Here is a 25,832-nt window from a genome sequence, read left to right as displayed (position 1 = left end):
TTTAGCTGAGCCGCAAGCCAGCTTCTTCACATACAAAAACCTGTGTTATGATAAAACATGACATCATGCAAATGAAAAATACTTTCCAGTGAGATCAGACTGAAATAAATGATGTCACTTTTGGGATTTCCATCCTGCTGTTGTTCCAGCTGGAAGGTCAGTTGTGGTTAATTTGTTGCTCTGCAGATGTAGGGCATCAGGGTGTGAGTGTAAAATAACAAACTCCCAGCCTGCAGGGATTACAATGTGAGGGATTATATTTAGCAAGATAACAGTCATACTATACGGTGTGGTTATCCTGCTGAGCTGACCAGGTGCCTCTCAGCCCATGTGTTGGTGTCACTGCAGGGATCAGTGCAGAGAAAATCCATTGAGGTTTCATAACAAAGTGTCAACAGCCAATCAAAGCTGCTGTCAGGTAGCGCTGCAGTGACAGCTCACCTAATGCCTCACAGCCCTGATACTGCAGAGATGAACATGTCAGAGGAATTACACAGACGCTGCAGAAAACAGGAAGGCAAAAACACTTATATACCACAATAGATTAATTATATTTGTGTTTAGGAATAGGAATAATCCTATTATAATAATACTAATCCTATTGCACTTATTGATTGTAAGGAACATAACCCAAGACATTAACTAAGCCACAAATCTAAACCATATTTAAATTCAACATTTCCTCAGAATGAGATTTTACAAACAGAAACCTATCATCATCATTGCAAACACCATCCAAACAAGCCACTTGGCTAGATTTTTAGTTGGCTGGCGGATTTACATTTTTCTAAAATGTTAAAAAGCACTACACTCTATTTCCACTTCAAGTAGTAATGTGTATTTGTTACATTGTTTTCATCTTTAAAAATAAGTGTATTATTGCTTTAAGAAGGGGATACAAACAAAAAAGTCGGCCAAAAATGACTTTATCTCAATTTGAATCAATGTTTATAAAATAATAATTAAAAAAAATACAATAATTTGTTATAGTGCATTCTTGTTCAGTATATTTACATGTTTATAACAGCACGTACACACACGCGAACACACGCTATGACGTATCCCTGTCCCGGCCAATGAGAGTGGCGGAGGGCGTAAAGCCGTCTCGCGCCGGGTAAAAGGGATTTGACAGCAGCGGGTCTCGAGCTCATCCTCCAGTTGACTTCCTCAGTGGGACGGCGGCATGGCGGCGGCTGCTGCATACGGGCAGCACAGCGCTGCGATACCCGCCGCCGGTAGCGGCAGAAAGACGCTTAGTAACCGGGAACACAGTCGAAGGAACCGGGAGAACTCACGCCGGAGACAAGCCGCTCTTTTATTTCTTAGTAACATCTCTTTGGACGGCCGGCCGGTGCAGAGTAATCCAGCAGACCACGTCGGAAGCCGTCACCAGAAAGACGCCGACTTGGAGGCGGCAGCGGCCGAGCTGTGTCCGGAGCTCGGCCACCCGCCTGGACGCTACGGGACATTCTCCGGCCTGGCAGCGGCCGCGAGCTGCGGGAACGTGAACCCCTCCCCGGGACCGAGGATGGCGCTCCTCAACCTCCCTATGCCCATCCTCGTCCTGCCGTCAGACACGGGGTTCAACGACGCGGGGAGCGCGGAGGTGCTGCTGGAGCGCCGCAGAGACTCCTTCCCATCGCCGGGGAACTGCAACCTCCTCTCGCCGTCCCCGTCCAGCGCCAGCGTGCTGCCGTCGCCGCTCGGACCGCGGAAGTCCTCCACGCTGCTGTCGGTTCAGAGCTGCAACTCGGTGTCCTCGGAGCCGCGCCAAAGGTGAGACACACACACACACACACACGCACACGCACACGCACACACACACACACACACACACACACACACACACACACACACACACGCGCGCACACACACACTGAACTTGTTCACAGGCTGTCTGGTCAAGTTCAACGTTCAGAGTATTTTCGCTCTCGTTCCCACCTCGCGGCTGGCTCTGCCACGGTGCCTTTTAGTGTATGTGTGTGGCGCGTGTCACTGTTCGGGATGCAACTTTTCCCTGTGGATGAACTTTGACCTTACTGTCTGGAGGTGAGAGGCAGAAAGGCAGCAGAACCTAAACTGTAGAGGAGGCGGGTAACGTGTCCTGAGTCATGTCAGCCGACGGCTCCTTCAGAGCAGATCACCACTAATGCCACTTGACTGAAGGAGGTAGCCTGGTGTTGGTGAGAATTATTAAAGCTTCTGGTCTGGGCCACATTGAAATTAACCAAAAAGGCCTAAGAACAACACATTTCCAGAATAAACGTATCAACTCTATCATCAAATTAGTTGGTGATTCATTTTCTGTTGATTGACCTATTGATTCGACTTTTGTTTCAGCACCAATGTCAAATATTTAAAGTTGACAACGAATGCTAAATCAGATTCTTTTAATCTTCTTTCATTTTTTTTTATCAAACATTGAATTGATGCAAAGTCCTTCTATGTCTTTAATAATACATGATTGAACAGTAAACACTAATGCACTTAAGAACTTAGCCATCATTTTGAGATTTTTGTGTAATTATGCATACCAATTCATAAAAAACCTTAAAGGTACTTTTTTCATTGTAAACAGATAATATTTATGTTTTGCTTATATGTTAATGGTAGACTGTCTAAACATGCCAAACCTGTCCAGGGTGAACTCTACCTTCGCCCAATGTCAGCTGGGACAGCAGTCACCTGAACAGGATAAGTGCTTAAAGATAATGAAGCAGCTTGTTAGAGCCTGTTGGAGTAGCTTGTGGCTTTGTAGAGGAGAAGTGAACCTGGTGACGATTGCTAACCACCAACAGACAACCGGAAGTCAAGCTGTTTTCTGTGGCACAGTAACCCAGAATCATTTCCATTTGTGTGTTTACTGCAGTAACTCAGGATTAGTTTGGATTTTCTCTGCCGAAAGGGAGAAAATCAGACAGAGAAAAATATGGACTGGCTGAGATGAGAAAGATGAAGTGGAAAAAGAGTAAGAGATTAATTTATATGACTTGTGTGAGTCTGGTTTTCTGAGGATGAGAGTGGCATAGTGTGTTTATATGAAGCATCCTCATCTGACAGTGGTTCAGACTTGCAGCACTTGTGTGAGTGCTGATGGACGATTAACGTTGTCACCATGTTGGCAGCGTATCAAACCCTGAGAATCAGCCCTGCTGCCATAATGACTGCTTAGCCTATTTACACCTAACGACAAGCTGGGAAATTAGCGACAGATAACGTCTCATCAGGCTGCTGCAGCAGCCACCAACCGTCACCTACAGCTGCTGTTGTGTGACTTGATTTTGTTTATGTACTGGGATGCTGCATAATGCAGTATTTCATGCGAAGATGGTTGTTGTCAGTGTTACTATTGAGTGTAATCCACACACTGCATGTTGGTTTGTGACGGCACTACTTTGCAACAAGAGGTTGCTTTATTTTGCAAAAGGCTAAATCTGATTATGACTGACTATTCAATCATGTTTTAATAAATTGATTAATCAGTGAATTCCTAAAATGTGATAAAATACGAAAAAATGCTCATCATCATATCTGTTTACAAATGGTTTGTTTTCCAACAGTCCAGAACCTTCAAGATAATACCTTTTTATAATGGTTAATAAGACAGAAATGCAGGATAGTTTCACATTTTAGAACCTGGAACCAGAGAATGTTCAGCATGTTGCTCAATAAATAGTAACCTAAATAATAAACTAGTATACTATTTGCAGCCCCAATTTAGTTTAATTTCATCAAAGACAAGCAGCAAATTCAACTTTGAACCAAAGATTGCCGATACATACTACTTTGAGCTTCTCAAACAAGATTCAAATTATTCATTATCAAAATATTATTTTCTCTTGATCCACTAATCAATGATTTGACTACGGTAATTATTTAAATGTCAAACACATTTAGGCTTATATCAGAAGATTTTTATTTGATCAAATAAGAACATTAACAAGTGTTTTCGATCGGGATCTCGATATTGTTCCTAAACCTGACATACCAATAGTATAAGTAAGTATACGACGATACTATTGTCTTACGGATTTATTGGTTGGACACTACGTGACAACTTCTTCCTGGATGTTGATGTAAACTGTATTTTGTTTAATAATTCATTCATATGTTAACTGATCTTTAGCTATCATATGAAAGCTAAAGGCAAATGAGCTGCTGTGGTGTTGAATTTCCTTTGCCAATATGATTTGTTGAATTAACAAGCACCCTTCTCCTCACCTACATACTTCCTGTTCCTGGTGTGATGGATTTGGCTGTAGACCGATGCGATCATCAGTCACGCTCCGTTTAGCCCCGCTGTCTGTTACAAAGCTCAGTGTTTGAAGTCCTGCCGGCCAGCTAACCGCTTCATTAGCCGGCACATGAACACACACTGACGCATAGGATCAGGTTAGCTCATTAACTGATGCTCTTTATCTACAGTAAGTGAGCACACTTGGCTGGTAAAGTACACACTTTGACTACGTCACCTAAAATTGCTGTTGCATTAGTCACTGTTCATGTTCAGGCTGACCTTGGTTGTTGTTTTTTACTCAGGTTTCTTACGGTCATGGAAAACCTGGAAAAGTCATGTAATTTTAAAATGGTTATTTTCAGGTCTGGAAAAGTCCTTGAAAAAAATTAAATCCCAAAGGTTTTGGAAAAGTCATGGAAATTTGTTATATTCATATGTTCATGTCGTTCATTTACGCTGAGTTTGAAATAATGAATATGCTTTTAAAAGAAAGACGCTCAAAATATAAGCAGGCATCTTTATTCTTTTACTCAAACTATTGTCTCTCATTCATTTGTGTCATTTAAGGTAACGGTATGCTTTGGAATTCTCATTGTTAGTTTAAATACTACATTTTCGCACTTTTTCATGTATAACACCGAGATTTCACAAAATGTTCATGGTCATGGAAATTTGGTTTAAAGTCATGGAAATTCTTTGGTCAAAATGTGTATGAACCCTGTTCACTTTCAAGGAGGAAGAACACAGGCTAACTTTAACTGATCAAGGGATGAGGTGCATTAATATCTGCGGTTCTACTGGGGAAAGGTACAAGTATGTGCTGCTTTATTATTTTTGCTGTGGACACATTAGCAATCAGATACGGGCTAGTTTATTGAGTGTCTCAGCTCAGGATCGATTGCAAAAAAAAAAGATTGGGATAGTCATAATGGACCCATGAGCAGTATTCTGTACTGTATGGGGTTAATGTGAATGACTAGTGTCAGGTCAACCGGTGACAGACGCAGCAGGTCAGTTTCTGTGCCAGGCGAACACACCACAGCCAAGAGAAGCCATTGAGTCAGGTTTGTTTGGCTGACATTTCCCCTGGAAAGGTCAGGTTTACCACAATGACATCATGGATTTAGTGACGTATAGGCAAAGCCTCACCACTGACGTAATGAGGGTTGTTCCTGGTTTAAATTAGGTTTAGGCATTTCCCCCTAATGACATCAGGCCAAGGAGAGCAACTATTCTTATTGGAAACATATATGTGTCTCCTCCCTTCTTTTTCTCCCAGCAGAATAAACAGCATTTTAGGGTTTGGTTGTTGCAACTTTCCTTTCATTCTCTCTCTCTGTATCTCTCTTGGGTTTCTTTCACACCCCCGTTCTTCTTTCTGTCTTTAGAGTCTTTCACACTTTATTTTTCTTCTCCTTATATTTCACTTTTCTTTATCTCTTTACTTGAACTTACTCGTTGAACTGATATTAATAATATAGAGAAAATCAAATATCACTAAATATTTGATTTGATTGATTTGTATGATTGAACATTGGTGCTTTCACAAAACATTTACACAATGAGATTTTTGAAAAATAATCATCAGTAATGTGAATATCATGACTACGTGAGTAAAGGCACAACTGAATGGAACAGCCAACAGTCTGGTAAGTTCAGAAAATCACATCACTTTACTATAATGCAGCCAATAATAGCAGGAAAACACTGATGCTAGTAGATAATAAGACAATATCTAGTCTTGTAACACATTTCTGTAGATTTCCCAGCGCTAACTGATATGTGCTAAGGGTTGATACTGGTGGGTGTAAAGCTGCGCACATTTTTAGTTTATGTGACCATTTTTAGTCTAAAACAACCATGACATGTCTGCAATCCATTCCAGTCCCTGTGTAGCAGTTTTGTGGACACAAATTGCAATTTGGTTGATCAGTCTAACACTTGTGTACAAGCAGATACATTTTGTTTTCACTTTGGCCTTGTTTTTTATGTCAAACTCCTTCTCCTGTCTCACTCAGTCACACATCAAACTTGACTGCATGTACGTTTTAATCTGCTCTGTTCCAAAAACTTTGTGCTGAACTTTGTTGCCTTAAGCAGAAAATGTATCAGATTCAGCACAAAGCACTGATTAGACACACCCTCTGGACTAACGCACACAACCCAAGAAGGGATGGAATCTGACTGACATCATCATCATTGTGTGTGTGTGCGTGCGTGTGTATGCGTGTGTGTGTATGCGTATGCGTGTGTGTTAAACATGCACAACTCTCCAATGAAAACAGAGCTGAACCCCACTCCCCTCCACACCCTTAACACAAACATTATTTATCTTAATCATCAACTTTCCTTCGTACCATGTCGTCATGAATGTGGGAGACACCCTTTACCTTCTCGAGGGCTGCGATTATTTTCATTATCAATGAATCTGCTGATTAAAAGTAAAGTTATCTAAGCACCAACCTAGAGGCCTTGCAAAAGTATTCACCCCACTTGCCGTTTTTCCTATTCCTATTAATTTGGATTTTATATTGAATCGACACAAAAAATTCAATATTGGTTAAGTATTATATATATATATATATATATATATATATTTTTTTTTTTTTAAAGTACATTATATTGCATGTATATATAATTATATGACGACCGCATTCTTTTATTATATTACAGGAAATTAAACATTTGATGCTAAAAATAATTTCGAAGTAATGTACATACAAAGTTATGATTATGAACATATTATGAAAACATGACCCCCGTCTGCAATGCTATATTTATATATATTTATATATATACCGTACATGTCTCAGTCCACACTACAACATGAGTGGACCTTTTAACAGGTTCATGTGTTTTAAATGTATCACCATCTGTGTGAACAAGCCACAGTCTTCCTATGACCGTGTGTGTGTGTGTGTGTGTGTATGTGCGAGTGTGGTCTGGTTTGATAACAGATGCCACACACACACACACACACACACACACACACACACACACACACACACACACACACACACACACACACAGTCTTATCAGTCACATCCAGTTTGCAGTATTATGCTCTCGGTGTTGATTTAATGTCATATTTTATGACTCCCTTCTTCAAATTCATACAGTGTATTTTATTCTAACTCTTATAATTCCATTATAACCACATTTAATTAATCCTGTCTGTCACATAAACACCTTACCCAGGTTATGTCACATTTGGATTACAATCCTAGTGAGAAGAACAACCCCATTAGCAGAGCTGGATTATACAATATAATCTACTAAAGATACTCCGCAGGTACACAGCTAAGTTTGGTGTCTGTCAGTAACATAGACGTCAGAGTGCAAATGCAGTATGTTTGACAGCAGAGCTGCGTGGTTAGAAGCAGTGGAATAATGCACCTTAAAGTAAAGCTAAAGCACTTTTACATTACAAATAAGGAGAATAACCATGGACACACACACACACACACACACACACACAATCTCCCGTCAGGTTTAAGCCTTGCGGAAATACTTATGTCTATTTCAGGGCATTGGCTAATAGGCATTCACTAAAACTAGTATGACATGTGAAGATTGAGTGTTATTAGTTTTATTGGACTGCAGGCTGACCACATGTAATGAATAATGACAAAACTAAAAGATAAGTCTTGTACAGCAATATTTCCTGGGCTAGGATACAAACACAACATATCAGAGTTTACACTGCTTTGTCTAATTCATCCGGGAAAATACCTGTATTCACCTGCTGCTATGGTTACCAAATTAATAGCTTAATTATATATACTCTGCTAAGAAAGCTTCCTGAACAGTTCACGAGTAGTAGATGGATTTATTACTATAGCTTCTGAAATCGTGCTAAAATCATATGTAGTATAGACATCCTGTGGTTGGTCTGTTTGTTTTGCCTCTTTGGTTTTGCACCAAGGTGCGATTGAAACAAACCGGCAAAAGCACCTGGGTTGAATTCCAACTGAAGCAGTCGAACGCATAACAGTAAATGTTTTAGATTAGTGTTTTAATAAAGATAGAGAAAAGAAGGTTATGAGAAACGAAGGAGGCTTTTTCTTGCAGAAAAATAAGCAAAAGGATTCTTTAATCTGGTGATGTGTAACACACAACTGTGTCTTTATATGTTTTTTTTACTCACACTGCAAGTTTTAATTTTCCTTTCTGTACACCTAGAACTGTTATGCTCACACTGTACATATGAGCTGAGTTTATAACGGCTCTTTTACAGCAAGCATTTGGAAATATTACCTGTAAAACAGCATAATCATGAATCCCACTGCATATCTACTTTCCTAGTACCTCGACCAGCATGGAGCCTGACCAATCCTAGCGCTTGAATTCCACATAGGAAAGGTATTGCCAAGGAAAGCAGTGGGACTCTTAATGACGCACTGAAACGGCAAGATCACGCCGAAGATTTTGGACGTGCAAAATATTCTGCAGATTATTTGAGATATTTTAATTACACCACAGCAAATAAATGGTGCAGAACTAAACACTTTGTGTGGATTGTTCACATCTGGCTGATTAAATATCTGATCGCCTTTTTAAGCGCCTTTTTTTTCTTTGAGTTAACTTCTTTTTTTTTTCTTTTTTTTTGTGCTTATATCTGTAAGAATGGGTGAAAATGTATTTACTGACGAATCGATGCCAGATGAATCAGTCAACTCCAACTGGAGTGAATGGCTATGAAACTCTGGACTCAGGCAAGGGACTAGTCGGCACACTTTAAAACATGGAGTAGGACACAGTGGCTGGAAGTGTGTATTGTTACTATGTTCAAAGTGCGTAAAACAACACTAAAAGTTTGCAACGAAACAAAGCATTGACTTCTGTATATGACCTTAAGAGTTAATATTGATCCCTGTCCCTACAGCATGACATCTACAGAGACAGATTAAGCCAGTGTGTGTTGATATAAGCCTGTGTGTGTCTGCGTGCGTGCGTGTGTATGTGTGTGCGCGCTAAAGTCTATTCTGAGCTTAACCACGGCCTCTGATCAGTGGAGGCTTATGTGAGCAGGAAGAAGCTGTCAGCTCGCTCATCAAGATACAACAGAAGCAAATATCATTGATCCTCGAGGACGAATCCGGACAGACAGCAGTGACGTAGTCGGTACAGCATTAAGAATGACACCTACCTGCAGTTGGTTTAGTGTCTGTGTTTATTTGTATTTTGGAATAAATTGATATCAACTTTATCCCTTCTGAAAACATCTGGTCAGATTTTTTCAGTTTAGAATTTCAGTTCAATGCCATGCTTTAAAAAGTGTGTGGGAATGCCTTTTAATAATCTTATAATTCGAGAATGAAGGAAATATGTTTGCAGCGACAAAAAGAGGGATTGATGAAGACGCAAGGAAAAGATGGGATAAAAACAGAGAGAGAGAGATTATTTTAAGGTAAAACAACAACACCAGCTATTATTACTGTGACACTGGTGTTGTTCATACAGTTGGTGCTCTTTAATATTTATAAGTGCTATTCAGTGTTGGTAGTATTATTCAGATCTTTTACTTAACACTATTATGAGAAACCCTATTTGCCTCCAAAAGATAGTGGTGTAGATGCATATATAATACAAGTACTTTACTTTACAGTAAAATGTTGAGGTACTTGCATTGTAGTTAAAGATAGTAGTTATATTACTTTAATATTAGTGTCGCTAATTTCGATAACCGGCCCTTGTTAACCGATCGTTAACCCACAGGATTAGTGCCTTGCATGCTGTGGTTGAAGTGCCTAACAAGCCACCCAACTGCACTGATGAGCGACGCACAAACAATTTATATCTATAACTTATTGCCAGCTGCAGTGTATGCACACAACAGGCAGCTGAGTCTCCAGTTCACCTGGGGAATCTGTGTGAGGACAAAAAGCAGAAACCACTCAACTAAACAAAATAAAGATGCTGTTTCATGTCCAGTGAAGCAGTATGTATGACAGCATCCTCTCAGCTTTTTTTTAGGTATTTGAATTGTTTTGCTATGCTAATGTTAAACTGAATAATAACTAGATTTGTCCACCAAATAAAATGTATAACAATGTGACCCACTGTTTCCTTTCATGTATTCATATATGCATTCATTAATTCACTCTCTTATTTGTTAGCAACAGGGATATTTTCAGAAAGTCTGAAACTCTGTCCTGCTCCAACATTTGTAAGATCCAAGCATCCGACAAACCTAATGTGACGGCAACAAAGAATAGCGTGGCTGTTTTTGTCTCTTTTTTTTTAGCTTAATGGCCCAAGGATACAATTATTTAAAGAAACATGTCATATATTTAGAAAGACTTCTTCTAAAAGAAGGTTATCTGTACAGCAATCTTAATCATCCTCTGCAGCGAGGGAAACGGCAGACTGGATTTTTCCATTCCCACAGAAGGGAAACTTTCCAACATCCCAGAGAGAAATAGCAGACTGGTTTTTATGGAAATGAGCCACTGGTTTACAGATCCAAAGTTCAGATACTGGGTCAGACTTAGAAAGACCGTGAGAGCGATGGTGTCGGCTATCCCACTCTTATCTAGATATTGTTGTTGTTTATGACTACAGTGTTTTCCTTATGGAAGCTTCTAAGCTGAGAAAATGATTTAAAGATAACGTTGATTTTGACTGTTTAGCATTTGCTCTCATAAACCTTATTAGTGGCCAGTCACTGTTGAAGAATATCATGATCGTAATCGTGTGAGGGTTTGTCTGTGGTCCATCCAAACATGTTGTTAACTTAAGTCCTAATTGTTATTTGTAGCAATCAATCATGAGATGAGTGAACTACAGTTAGCTACTGCTGCACTAAATGATACAGCTAATTATGCATCCATGTAACCTCGTGAGTCCAACTGGGTTTGGTACAAATTGGCATTGAATGTTGGATTTGTAGTGTTGTTTACTTATATCAACAGATAGTTCCTGATTTTAATAATAATTTTGCCAATTGAGGCCGTTTTATTTTGTTTTGACAAATGTATTATGTGGCTGCTTGTGTTAATACAACATTCAACATATGCAATGGTTGACTTCTTTTGCTAAATGAAAAACAGATGTTTGGAGAGAAGCATGGTGATTTGTCGTAATAAAACATTTCAAACAACAACTAGCCCTCCAACCTTACAACTTGCTAATGTTGGCATAGTCGCACAAACCGAGAAGAAACACAGATATCATGAAGAGGGTGAGGTTGCTGTGTGTCAACCCGTGTGGCCTTATTTGTCTTTATCTTAAACACCAACCGCTATCATCCCCATTATCCCCATCGTCATCATTGTGCTCTTTTTTTATTCCCACACAATGAAAACATTCCACAACATTCCAGAATGCTGCGGAATCACGGTTCCCATGGAAGTGAAGGCTGAGACGATACCATCATGTGACCGTGGTTACAGTAGATATACTAAATATAGAATCAGTATAAATAGACTCTTGGGTTTATAATACTGAAGAAGTGACGGCTCAGACAGTTGTGTGTTCATACTTTTGATCTTTATTTCCATCTTTTTCTTTATTGAAACTGTTGAAAATCAATGTTCCAATACTGTGCCACTGATTACATCATCGTTGTGTTCAGTTCCAGATATGAAGGATGTAGCGCTTACATTGATGCTTTGCTCAGTTGCCATCAACACATTTACTTCGAATTCAATCATATGATTCTTATATAATTCCCACAATGTTTTTTTTGGGGGAGTTTTTCCTGTTCCGATGCGAGGGTCCTGGTACAGAGGATGTCGTATGTGTACAGATTGTAAAGCCCTCTGAGGCAAATGTGTGATGTGTGATTTTGGGCTATACAAAGTAGATTTAATTGAAAATGAATTGACCCAGGATTGTTGTTGTTCTGTGTGGTTAGGAGACAAAACATGACAGTTGGTTTGAGTTTTTTCAATTGAGTGACAAAAATATCAATGCATTGGTGATTTGCTATGTTGAAATTAAAAGAAAACCCTTGACACAAAGGAAACAAAAAAAGCTCTTACTCTTTGATTAGGACCAAAATGAAATGTTTATATGGTGCTGTTTCAGACTACAAACCACTCTCACAGTTGTGCAGTGGTTTTACAGAGTGAAGCTTCTCTGACCTCCATAAACAAATCAAATGTGTGGATTGATATTTTGGGTTAAATGTGACTGGATGACTCATTCTATACCCAGATGAGACGCGCGCACACACACACACACACACACACACACACACACACACACACACACACACACACACACACACACACACACACACACACACACACACACACACACACACACACACACACACACACACAGCTCCCTCAAACACCTGCTTCACAAGTGAATTTAAAATGTGCTGTGGACTCACCATCCAAAAACTGAAACAGATGCTGTCTGTCTCTCTCTGACGTGTGTGATCACAAGTGTGTCCACGTTTCAACAGTTAGTTGTGCGTGTTAATATCACAGTTGTGGAACAGCTCTGCTTTTTAGCGTTGTGTGCATAAATGTTGAAAAAACTAATATCACGTGATGTATGAAATTAATTGCAGCCACACTGCTCATAACATGACATTTTAGGCTGTGGAGTTGTCGTGTGTGTTTGTGTGTGTGGGTGTGTGTATCCATGCTGAAGTCTTAAGTTCAGCTCACTAACATCACAGCAGTTACATAACATTCTTGGCCTGCTTTTACGTTGAGGTCTGTTGTTTTAATCCAAGATACTATGGCAAACTAAGATAAACAGTTGGTCCACATACAGACAGCTTTTGTTTTGGCTTGTGTAGCAGAGTGTTAGGTTGTGCTTATTCTTAATGAAGCTTCTAAAATAGTAACATTGAAGCTTTTTTTTACTCCAACCTGGTCAACAGTAACGCATCTCCCCTTCATGGGCCTTGAACACTGGGCGCTGCTCTCTGAAACTCATCATTTCCAATAGTTTGCATTGCGCCACATCGCAAAAAAAACGTCTTATGTGAAAGACCCTTCAGTCCTTCCTATCCACCCTCGACACACTACTAGAGGGATGTAAAGTCATTCAGAGCAGATTAAAATAATGGTTTTCTACATGTCAACACACTGTTTTTGCTTGTTGAACAGGTCCTGTGATTGTTATTGGCCTTATATACTACGGTTTTATTACACTTACAGTATAGGGCGCAGTTGTCTTTAACTCAATGTCATCTGGTATGCTTCTTTGTCTCCACCGCAGCTTCTCTGGTCTGGTCTGGTCTGGTGTGTGTGTGTGTGTGTGTGTGTGTGTGTGTGTGTGTGTGTGTGTGTGTGTGTGTGTGTGTGTGTGTGTGTGTGTGTGTGTGTGTGTGTGTGTGTGTGTGTGTGTGTGTGTGTGTGTTTATTTGAAGGAGCTTAGCCCCAACACAGATTAAGGGAGTGGCTTTAGTGTGACAATAAACACTACAGTCTTAAGCCTCCGGGGCCCATTTAATACCCGGTTTCACTAACCACCCATAAACAAAATGATTGTTCTTATTCGTTGTACGCTATGTTCAATTTGATTTCAGGTCTAATGTTGTGTGTATGCTTTACTTAAATGGAGAATGTGTCATCTGAAATCCTTATTCATTAATTGCTGATGTGAGCGAACCCCTTTATTTATCTCCATTTCTGTCTGTCTGTCTCTCTGTAGGACTCGTAACCTCTCTGGTGGCTCTCCAAAACCTCGACACGCCAAGAAGATCCACTTCATCAAAAACATGAAACAATACGACACAAGAGGCAGCAGGTTAGACACACACATGTTGCTGCAACACCACAGGTTAACAACCAAGGAAAAGCCAAATCCTGTGACCTGTCTAGTAATGTAGTGATGGGTTTTGGGTTTTATCACTTTTTAAAGGTATAGGTTGAAAGTAGCAGACATCACATTGTTCCACTGCTGCAGACAAGTCTTTGTCCAGGTTTAGACGGAGTTGAGCCGCATGTTCACAGCATGTGGTGTTACAGAGCAAAACCTAAGCACAACAAGGTCGTGGCAGTGGGCTTGGGGTCTTGTAAACTGTCTAAGTTCAAAGAAAGAAACGGCTATATTTAAACAAATAGCCCCTGTGGGGTAGTACAATAACAGTGCCAGTATTTTTGCACAACCTTTTTTATATGTACTTCAAGCTATATTCTCTGCAATAAGTCAAACCACTGTTGTCCAACTAAAGTGTACTTACGCTAAACCCCCTGTGGAGTTATTCTGAACACATCCAACTGGAAAAAATACATACTGTACATAATGCACAATACATAACCTGAGATAGTATCTTGTTTATACTATATATTCTACTGTATTTGTAGTTATTTCAGGTAATTCTTTGTAGGATTTTTCTTAAGGTCATAGGGGTCATAACCTTGACTATTCCATTACGGCTTAGTCTCTTTAACCTTGAACCTTTACAAACTCGGCTGATACGCAGATATGTGCCGCCTTGCTGTAGTCTCCCTATTGTATTCTATTCTTGTCTTTCCTTGCTAGTGTATAAATCAGACCTCAGTGTCAAAGGAACACAGACCAACTCATCAGATAATAATAGACTAAAGGGTGATTGTTTTAGAATAGATCCAGCTAAGAGCAGCATAGCTGCTGTTTGTTGTTCAGCCAAGTCACCATGTCATTACTGAGATGAGACAGCAGCTTAAAGAGAAAAGTCAACGTTGGAGTCTGAAGCAGGGGTCTCCAGGTTTTAACAATCCTTTTGTCTTATGGGAGATTAAATGGGTGACCATGTATTAATCTGTATAAGCTTCCAGCAGTGCTAAAAAAAGGACGATTGTTAAAATGCAATGTGAAATTAGTTGATTAATGTCTGTACGTCGATAATTATGGCTATCATGGCGCATCTGAATGTAAATAACTAGAAAACAAGCTTCTTATGGATTTACAATACAATCCATCAGCCTTAATAACCTGAATTAAGTCTCCTATTGTCTCACTCTCCTCTCCATTCAACTTTAAATGCACAATTTTGTCCATTTAAACTGTCCCAGAAGATATAAAGTACCACATGTGTGTCAATTGAAGGTATTTCTGAGTAAAATAACTTTCTAAAAAACTTAACAACTAAAGTAGTTGGGACTGTGAATATGCCATGAACAGTAAAAAAAAAAAAAAACACTGCTAGAGCAATGACAATGAACTTCACCAAAATTAATTTCATTAATAACATGAGGTCATTGGTCACACTCTTATTAGGCATGTCTAAATTATCTCACCCTTTTAGTGTTTTTTCCTGGTGTTTTTCTTTTAAGTGATCATGGAATAATGGCCCCCCGTGTTATGAAATGGATGGTAATAAATGGATATGTAGAGACAGAATTCCCAGCAGAGTCTCATTTCCAGCAGGCCTGTTTTGATGCTTCTGCTGTTTCCACTGAGCTTCCCGGCGACTTCCTGCTCTTCACTTTTCCCATGCATCTTAGGGAACAAGCAGAGTGTGTGTGTCTCAGGGGCTCACACAACCAACAACGGCATTAAATCCAAACTCATCTGTCTCATGGGATGGATGGAGGAGGAGCAGGGACAAAAGAGGACAGTACATTTGTTTACAGTTCACAGGTTATACAGTTTAAATAGTAACAATGTATTCACAGTAAAATACAACATTGATACCAGAAGACAACTACATATTTAGCTTGTTGTAATAGATACACTTTGAACCAGAGCGTTTCATTTCCTTCCTTGGTTGTATACTTTGAATGAGAATCACTTCATAATACAGTTCTACCTCCTTGGATGATGAGTTACAGCCACAACATGAGATTGTCTTTATTTATTCTAGAATTAAAGTAACTGAATTATCTTCTCAGCTGGAGATTCATCAAACATGTATGTTTGTGCAGGATCATGTCATGTCTATAAAAATATCCACAGTGTTTGGATTCACTACACAGTTTCTAATCAAACTAAAGTATCAAAGACTCCACTACATAAAAGTGGTAGCTGCATGATTCAATCTTTTCAAAGATTAGATATTATCATTTAGTCTGGTGTCTGGGATTATTGTAAACTGAGATAAAACCAAGTCTCTTCACTTCAGAAATCAAGTAGATAAGAAACTACATAATATAATTTAATTTGCCTTTGGCGGGAATTGACTATATTCAATTACAACTTTATCATCAAGATATATTTCAAATGTTGACTGCAGATTTGCTATAAAAGTATGTAGACAACAAAATCTGCCGACACGTAAAGTTGAGATGCAATGAAAAATGTCCTTTTAACCTCTTAAAATCAGATGCCCGGTCATATTGTACACCTATTTAACAATATATGCAAATACAAATCTATATCTTTATATTTTTGCAGGAAATTTGTGATGTTTATTCGTCACGCCTTAGATTTGAATTTGCTCCTTGTTGAAGCTTGTATTTTTTTCGCTCATATTGTTTAATCCAGGTTATGTAACTACTTTGGTAGATGTACTGCTCTCTCTGCCAGTATTCTGCTTAAACGCAGAGCCGCTTGGTGTAGTTTAATTTTGCAGTATTTGCTTCTGGTGCTGTTCCAGGGAGGACTTGGTGTTATTTCTGTGGTTAACCTCAGTTCTCTGTGGAGCTGCAGATCAAAAGCTGTGGTCTGTTTTTAATGTTTTAGGCTGTCAGAAAAAGTCAAGGTGAATGATTTGAGATCTACTAGTAGCTGTATAAAGGACTAGTAGTTTGTGCATGTATAGAAGATAACATGATTCATCACAAGCATGATACACTCAAGGATAAGTGTGTTTTTGTTTTCACACTGTGAATCATCTTGCAGTCTCTTTGGTGCCCGAGCCAAAGATAATGACTGTAAACATTTTCCTCTGAGAAACAAACCAGGCGAGGGATTTGCAGTTCCTGCTCCACTGGGGTTTATACTCCAGAGGATCTGCAATAAAAAGTGCACACACACTCTGTTCCATTGAAACACCATTATAACAGGTTGTTTATAAGCTCTGGTAAGATGAAGGTGGAACACTTGGGTCAGTTAGGAAAGTGTCATTTGAGGTTTTCGGCAAAACATTCAAGTGCCAATTTTAATAAGTTAATTTAAATAACCTGAAAAAACAAATCAGACCCCAAATGATTTCTACAATACAAACAAATATATTGCCTTCTAGTCATCAAACACATCTGTTTCACTTGTTTACAGGTTGAGTCGTGTCTAAAACAACAAATTAAATCAGTTTAGTTTATTTCAGATATTTATTGTTCATCTAGATGAAGACAAACGTTTGAATGCTATTCATGCAGTAGAAAATATAATAAACAGCCAATATGATAATGACTGCAAAAAGTATAACAAGGACGAGATAAAATACCAGGCTGTGTCGGGAACTGGAAGATGGTTTGTTTGAACTGAGGGTTCTGCACCCGATAATGTAGTAATTTCCTGAAAATGTAATAACGCCTGCAAATATATACATAATGAAATGTGTGCTTAACCTGATCCAAAATGTAATTAAACTCAGACATGAAAGAACTTGAGCAATACTGCTTGTGTTATGTAATTATTCCATCAGCAGAATTTTTCAGGGTTTAAGGACATTTCTCCAACATTTGAGTTATATTGTCAATCAGTTACTGCCTCAACTTGTGAAATGGATTGTTGAGTCAGGTTTGTGGGGGGTTATTGAGTTTTAATGTCACTTTTTTCATTATTTGTGCAGCCCTGCTTTTGGATTTTGTTTTCTGTTTGTTTAGTCCGCTAAAAATGTGTGAGGACGGTTGCTGTTCACCTTGACAATGCTGATTCCTGTTGTTTCCTTTATAAGCAGCAAACCCAACAGATGTTCTAACAACACAACCACTAATGTGTGTGTTCGGTTGTCTTTCAGGATCGTTCTGATCTGTGCGAAGAGATCTCTGTGCGCTGCCTTCTCTGTTCTGCCCTACGGAGAAAGCTTTTACCTCAGGTGATGCGCACACACACACACACACACACACACACACACACACACACACACACACACACACACACACATTTAGGTCAGTGTCTGGATGAAAGCGTATGAGGGGAGCTTCGGAGAAGAGCTAGAGATAGCCACAGAAAGAAGTTGCCTCGGGAAGACGACACATTTTCCCATGTGCCTAAGAGCTTCCTGATTTGATCTGAGGAATCTTTAGCGGGAGACGCACACACGCACAAAACACACCGAGATAATCACACATGAACTTCCCAACCGATAAACACCTCAGTCTTTACAGACACTTTTAAAGATAAACACAGAGCAGAAAGTACACGTATCATGTTCTCCTATTCTCTCTGACTCCAACACATACACACACTCGGATACTGTATAAACACAGCAGAAAATACAGATGTTATTACAGTTACGTAAACTTATCCTAATCCCTTTCTCTCTATCACGTTCACACACACATGCACACACAGAGTTTCAGATGGTAATCAACAACTGCTGTGTGCGTGCTTACATCACGTAAAACTCACGCTACACATGCACATCGTAGGAAATATTAGGACACAGAGAAATTACATCACTTTGCTAGAGTGATGTGCTGAGCACTAATTGGTTACAGAAACAGTTGCAACAGCTCTTCCACAAGATCAGTTTTTCATGATGCTAACAGACAACAGCCATTGACTTGTGAGGAACTTAAACTGCTGCAGTGTTCTTAATCACATGTATCATGTTGTGAATCCTTTATCTGAGCCATCCTTAATTTAAATTCCTAACGGTAAACCTGCCGGTCACCTTAACCACCACCATCTCTGTCTTTCTCCAGTGATCCCACATTAAACCACCCCAGGAGGAGGCACTCATCTGGGAACATCTCCACTACCCTGGAGATGCTACCCGGGCTGGAGGGTTTTCAACTGGACACCTACGGCAGGGTAGATAAACAAACATTCATTCAGACACACACAGGAAGATGTTGTTATGATTAGGGAGGTTTTTGATTCAGATTCTATAAATTCATCATTTTTTCTGCCTTAGTCCGTGTCGTACGCCCAGTTCCTGTACCCTACAAACGCCCTGGTGAGGCAGAAGCCGTCGTCAACCAGCGACCTGACGCTACAGATTCCAGTTTCAAGGAGTACACACAGCATGCCGGGCCGGAGCTGCCCGCCCAGCAGACTAAACAGCACCGTGGGACTGGACCTGGGTAATACACGCACACACACACACTGAGGTCTAAACTCTCCGAGTGCGCTTAGTATCGATGTGCCTTGTCGTAACCCTAAATATTGGATTTTACAAATTCCACCGAATGTGATATTGAGAGTGGATGTTTCTCTGCATTGATAGTAAGCGTGAGAACATCGTGACAGGAAGTAAAAGCACAAGGGTGAGATTGTGGCTGCAGAGAGAAAGAGAATAAAAATACAGAAGACTAACAAACACCGGATGGAGGGATGAGATTAGAGTGAGGTTGGATGACGAGATGATAGAGTTTTTACTGGAGTTCCTGTTATATTTGAAACACATGTGTATACGTACACACTGCGTGTCTCATGGTTCTGCTCTCTATAAACACACCCACAGTGACAGAGCCCTGTATTAGCCTCTAAACCTCTCTTTCTAATCTGGAACCTTTCATTAACACAACACAGCTGTGTGGTTAGTGTGCATATTGATAGCAGGTTTTTATTTTGAATCTTCTTGTGATGTGTCTCTTTAGTCTCACAGCTCCCAAAAGCTGCCATATTCACACATCTTATGTTAGTTGGCTAAAGTCACAAAAGCTTCCAGCAATTATATCGTTTTGTTCAGAGGTATGAAACTGTGTGACGTCGTCAACTTTACCACAAGGTCAGGACTTCATCTTAAAAAGTTAAATACATACAATTTTACAATTAATACAACAGGAAATGGATAGAGTTGTTTGAAGTGGAGCAAGGCTAGCAGCTCCCTCCTGTTTTCAGTATTCATGCTAAACTCATTTTAACACATCAGAGATGATTCTGGTATCTGTTCTCGGGAGGAAGCACATTATTTCTGTGTTATCATTCTGCATGACATCTGTCATAGGAAAATATGATATTCATAAAAATCTAATCAATTCGATTAAACCACCTCACATATTGATTGTTGTTAAGGTCTTGAAGATGTGATGGACTACGACCCTAACCTCCTCAGTGACCCCCAGTGGCCTTGTGGGAAACACAAACGGGTGCTGATCTTCGCTTCTTACATGGTAAAAAGACACTGGACACTTTTTTTTTTGTCAAGAATGTTCTGCATTACATATCATTCAACAATTGGATTACCTAGATTGCACTAACATGCATAAGAAGTCACGCTATTGAAATAATGAAAAACTGAAGGAGAGACAGGCAGAGAGAAAATAAAGATGCAATGACAGAAGTGCACAGGAAGAGAATAATCACAACTGAGGAATGACATACACATTCATGCACACACACACACACACACACACACACACACACACACACACACACACACACACACACACACACACACACACACACACGAACACACACTACTATTTTACATCAATATAAGTACCCTATAGGCAGCAGCTTAGTTTTATCTCTCCACTGAGTTGAATGAAAATCTACGGGGACACACACACGCTTTGTCGTTGCTATTTAATCCGTATGTGTGATCATTACACAGTGAGATGATCTCACAACCTACTATAGCACCAACTCTACATGACCCTCTCTCTCTCTCACGCACGCACGCACACATACTGACCAACACCAATAAATCCCCTTTAGGCTGGTTCACAAAACTGGAATTAAAAAAAAATCTATGATCTCTCTCTTTTTTTTATATAGATTTGTAAAAAGAGTTAATGTATCCTACTATATCTTAAATGAGCAATTTACCGTGTTTTTATATCATTAAATCAGTCAGATAACCCCTTATTCCTATTCACAATGTTTTTTGTATATTGTTTTACAAGGTACTCTACGTGGTAAAAACAAACAATAAAAGCAATAACAATATAAACAAGAGAGATGACATTACAGTAAGAAACAAAACAAAAACCTACTGAACTAGCATCTCCGGTTAAAAGCTGATTTAAATAAATGTGTTTTAAGTGCTGTTTTGAAAGTGGTGAGTGATGGAGAACGTCTGAGGTGCTGAGGAGAGAGGGGGCAGCAATGGAGAAGGCCCCGCCCCCCAGGGCCGATGATTGGATGGAGTAAGGCGAGATTAGGGGCTTGGCGTCTGCAGATCTGAGGTTGCGGGTGGGAGCGTGTCGGTGCAGGAGGTCAGAGAGGTGGAGGGGCGAGGTTGTGAAGGGCTTTGTAGGTCACGAGAATAATTATCTGCTGTATGGGGGGCCAGTGGAGGTTTCAAAGGACTGGGTGATGTGGTCTCTGCCATGGGAGTGGGAGAAGAGACAGGCAGCTGAATTCTGGATGTATTTTGGTTTGTTGATGATTTTGGTGGATGTACCGTAGAGAGGATGTTGTTGCAGTGCCCAGTTGAGGTGATCTGATATAAAATGGTTTCTCTCCTGCGTTTATAACTGCATAGATGTAAAAAAAAAAAAAGTATTATAATAACCTTTTTTAGTTTCTTAATTATGTGTTTTCATCTCTGAAACAGTTGGTAAGAAAACATTGTCTTTTTTTGTCAGGATCATTTGTAGTGTTTGTTGTTGTAATACTCGTTTCTGCCCACAAGAGGTTGAAGTGCAATCACTACCACCGAATTAGCTACTCCCACCATTTTTTTCTCACACTCTTAACTGTAAAGCTGGAGTCTTGAATAACAATAATAGATTTAACCCACATTACTCATACATTAGTACACAACAATTATTGTATTAACTGATGTCTAATATTGTATAAAATACCAATAAAAACACAAGGATACTGAACAGGCATCGGCATGCTGTTGGCAGTTTGTGCCCCGAGTGAAGCAGTCAGTGTTTACTTCATCAAAAGGTCCATTTACATCCAGTGACCATTGTTTGACTTTTAAATGTCTGTGCTTACACTTTCACGTGACGACACATCTCTCCCTTCCTGTTTATGCATTCTTCTCCTCCTCCACTCCTTTTCCTTCCTTCTCTTTTCTCTATTTTAATTTACATCTTCCCATTCTCGTCTTTTATCCTCCAGACAACAGTAATAGAATATGTCAAACCGTCTGATCTGAAAAAGGACATGAACGAGACATTTAAGGAGAAGTATCCTCACATTAAACTCACTCTCAGCAAGATACGCAGGTAATATTCAAAATTAATTTACAAAATACCTTTCAAACTATCAGACTGTAATATTATGATAATGGAACACTCAATGTGTAATTATATACAGTCAAGCTGTCTACACATTGCTGAAACTACTGTGAGAATATCAACACTGTCTTTGACTTGTATACTGTCTTTGTCTCACAGTCTGAAGAGAGAGATGAGAGTAGTTGGGGAAGATTGCGGCATGCAGCCCGTCACCATCGCGATGGCGTTCGTCTACTTTGAGAAGTTGGTGCTGCAGGGTCGACTCAATAAACAGAACAGGTACTTTAACATCAAAATCACATTACTGTCACACATAGTTCATGTTGAGGGAATATTCAAAGAAGGCCAATTTGGTTTAAGAAACAGGAGGTCTGTGAAATCTTCATTTGAGTTATAATATTTTGTCGGCCAGTTTAAATAGTAAACAGGATATTCAACCTTTTTTGTTTCTTTAAAATTCATGTAATACTTGACTTGTTTCTTTACAGGGCTTGTGCAAAAGGCGATAAAGTAGTCCATGAATATGAGATATAAGTTTACAGATAATTACAATCCCTCCTCAGCATTGTGTTTATGACTTTTTGCCAGTTACGCCTACGGTCTATGGGCATATCTAAGAGCTACTCAAGTTGTCTTTTTAACTCTGGAGTTTCCGAGAATAATGCAACAAACGGCACATAGAGTGTAACGCCTGTGTATGTTGTTGACTGTTATTTTCAAAATAGTTGTTGAGGTACAAACGCATGAATCTGACCTGTTGCAGGACCATTAGTAATTACCTTCTCTCATGATATCCATGATATCTCATGCTCCTATGTACTGCTGTGGTTTTACAGGAAGTTGGTGTCAGCTGCCTGCATCCTACTGGCTGCTAAGATCAGCAGTGACCTCAAGAAGCAGGAGGTGAAACACCTCATTGATGTAAGTCACACACACACACACACACACACGGATCATGGTGGTTCCCTCTGCCTGTCAGTGAGCTCATGTTGCTCATGTCGGTGCTTGTGAAGCTGATCTACCTGAGCAGATAGAACACGACCTGCAGCATCTCTGAGCTGCAGGTCAGTTTCTGTCCTCCACAGTTAACTCACGACTCTCTTCACACACAGTAGAGGAGAATTGACCTTAGTAGTACTGTCATTAGATCCCAACTGGTTAAGTGGAAATGTGAGCTTATCAAGGAAAAATCAGCATGTATGTCAGCTAATAAGTACAAAAAAATACGTCAGCACAGAAATGTCAATGATTCTTTTTTTGGTAGAAACAGTGTCTCCATTACTCCAGAAAGCACTGACAAGTTTGTTTTTCAACAATAAAATGTTTCGATCAGTTCATATCTTGGTTACAATTCTTTAATAAACAGTGCCTTATCTAAAAATAATTTGATTTAATTAGTCAATTAACTGAAAATTGGTTGTCAACAATGTTGTTACTCAATCATTTACATCAAATATGAAGCAAAACTGTCGAATTGCTGTTTTATTTCATTGTACATTTTATTTGTATTACTGTTGAAAAGACAAAACAAATATCATCGTGCTGTTTACAGATTAATCGTAATGTTAATAGTTGTCCATTAATTACTGTATAGTAAAATAATGATGAATCCCGTCTCAGATTACCAGAATTTATACTAATGTCTACAAATTAAAATAATACAATTATTTCTTTAACATAACACAATTCTGATATGACTTGTTCAAAAGCATTGATTAATGGTTTGATTTGGGCAATATTTAAGTAAGTAGGGTGGCCTTGTGTTCAAACACATATCAAATCAAGATTCCCCAAAACTAAGGATGTCCTGAACACATTTTACTGTCCTTGATCCTTATTTGAGTCTTTTAATATTGAGTATCTGCTGATACAAAGTCCAATCCGTTACTCATATTTACCTAAATGTTGATAAGGTATCATTGTTATATATTGAAATAACAAATGTTGCTGCTCAATCTGAAAATCCTTATAACATGATTTTCCACTTGTTTTGTTAAGAGTTGCACTTTTCACCTCAGAGCCACCTTAAGGAAGTATTGTATCTGAACACTGAATTTTTGCTTCAACATGTATAAAATGCATCATCTTATAGGCCAATAAAAAAAGAAAAGAGAAACATTTGAAAGACACGTTGAAAGAAAGCATTGCGTGTCTCATGCCATTGCTGGTGTTGTATCTCTGTAGAAGCTGGAGGAGCGTTTCAGGATCAGCAGGAGGGAGCTGATATCCTTTGAGTTCACCATCCTGGTTGCCCTGGAGATGGCGCTCTACCTACCGGAGAGCAAAGTCATGCCACATTACAGAAAGCTGGTGCAGCTGCAGCAGTCAAAGCAGTGACACGCTGATCCCTCCCTCCAAGGGACTCTCAGCAACTTCCGCCTCCACACTGTGATGGACAGGTCCGTGTGATGCCTGGCTCAGAGGTACGAAGTAACTCCTCCAACACCAAAGTCCATCCACACCGTGATGGTACGACAGCTCAGCGGCGACGACATCGCCTTCTGTCCTCCCTCAAACACCAAAGTGACGACGCACTGTGATCGATGATTCAGCAGCAGGACTGATGCTCGGCTCAACGGCCCCACGAGAATCACGGATGGTCAAATGCATTATAAAGCTCCAAATCATGTCTTTCTCAAAGGAAATTATCTTTTGTTTTTTTTGACACGCCTAATCTCTTCTTTGAAGAGATTTTAGTAATGGAAACTCTGATGAACGCAACTCTTTAAGGATTGCTGGAGGAAACATATATGGCAGAATTTTGGTTAAATCTGAATTTATGTGGAACTTTGTGAAGCTGTGTTGAACAGTTTTGAGTAATCATTTCTGAAATTTCTGCAGTTGAGAATGTGAGTAACTATTGACTAAAAAAACCCGAAGGTTTCCCTTCAGGTTTTACCGCTGTACCTTCTGCAAATTTTACAAGATAGCTTCACAATTTTTCAAATCGGTGCAGAAATTTTGTTCCAAGCTAAATCCGATCAGAAATGCCATTTTCAAATACATTTTCACATTCACATCCAATCATTTATTGCCAAAATTACAATTTCCTAATTCTTTCACAACTTACGAGTTGACTGTTTGTGAAACACAGTGGGCCAAAGACTGTGATAACGAAGAAATTCAAGATAAAGGCTAAAAATATCTCTCTTTAATCTTGTTTAAATGTCACTAAACAAAAAGTGTTGCGCATTTGACAATCGTTGCATTTCAAAGCATCCTAAATCAATAGTCCTGAGTGTTTTCAGCAGCTATAGCAAAGAGTTTCACAACATTCACTTATTGCATAATGTTTTGTTGTGAAATTAAATTGAAGGCGATAAGTTCTTGTCACGGAAGGAAATTGATCGAGCACTTTGGTGACGGTAGTTCCCAGTACTTCCTTTTATCTCGTCCTCTCGTTAGACTGGTTTCTCTGGCATTAATGACTTTGCGTCAGCACTTTTCTGAGTGCA

General features: G+C 39.4%; 1 protein-coding gene across 1 annotated transcript; it reads left to right on the top strand.

Moving 5' to 3' along the window:
- Positions 1 to 1,183: 1,183 nt before the first annotated feature.
- On the top strand, positions 1,184 to 24,714 carry cables2b (Cdk5 and Abl enzyme substrate 2b; the record flags this gene model as incomplete). The annotated part of the gene is made up of 10 exons (XM_079226543.1): positions 1,184 to 1,776; positions 13,856 to 13,951; positions 18,030 to 18,107; positions 18,940 to 19,048; positions 19,152 to 19,320; positions 20,255 to 20,352; positions 22,259 to 22,365; positions 22,537 to 22,656; positions 23,214 to 23,298; positions 24,562 to 24,714. 10 exons carry the CDS (start codon positions 1,184 to 1,186, stop codon positions 24,712 to 24,714), a joined length of 1,608 nt encoding a protein of 535 aa, XP_079082669.1.
- Between the last annotated feature and the right edge of the window lie 1,118 nt (positions 24,715 to 25,832).

This window comes from Taurulus bubalis, assembly GCF_910589615.1.
Source record: "Taurulus bubalis genome assembly, chromosome: 11".
Taxonomy (NCBI): domain Eukaryota; kingdom Metazoa; phylum Chordata; class Actinopteri; order Perciformes; family Cottidae; genus Taurulus; species Taurulus bubalis.
The sequence above is the reverse complement of the archived record's forward strand: the minus strand, read 5'-3'. Positions and strand labels throughout refer to the sequence as shown.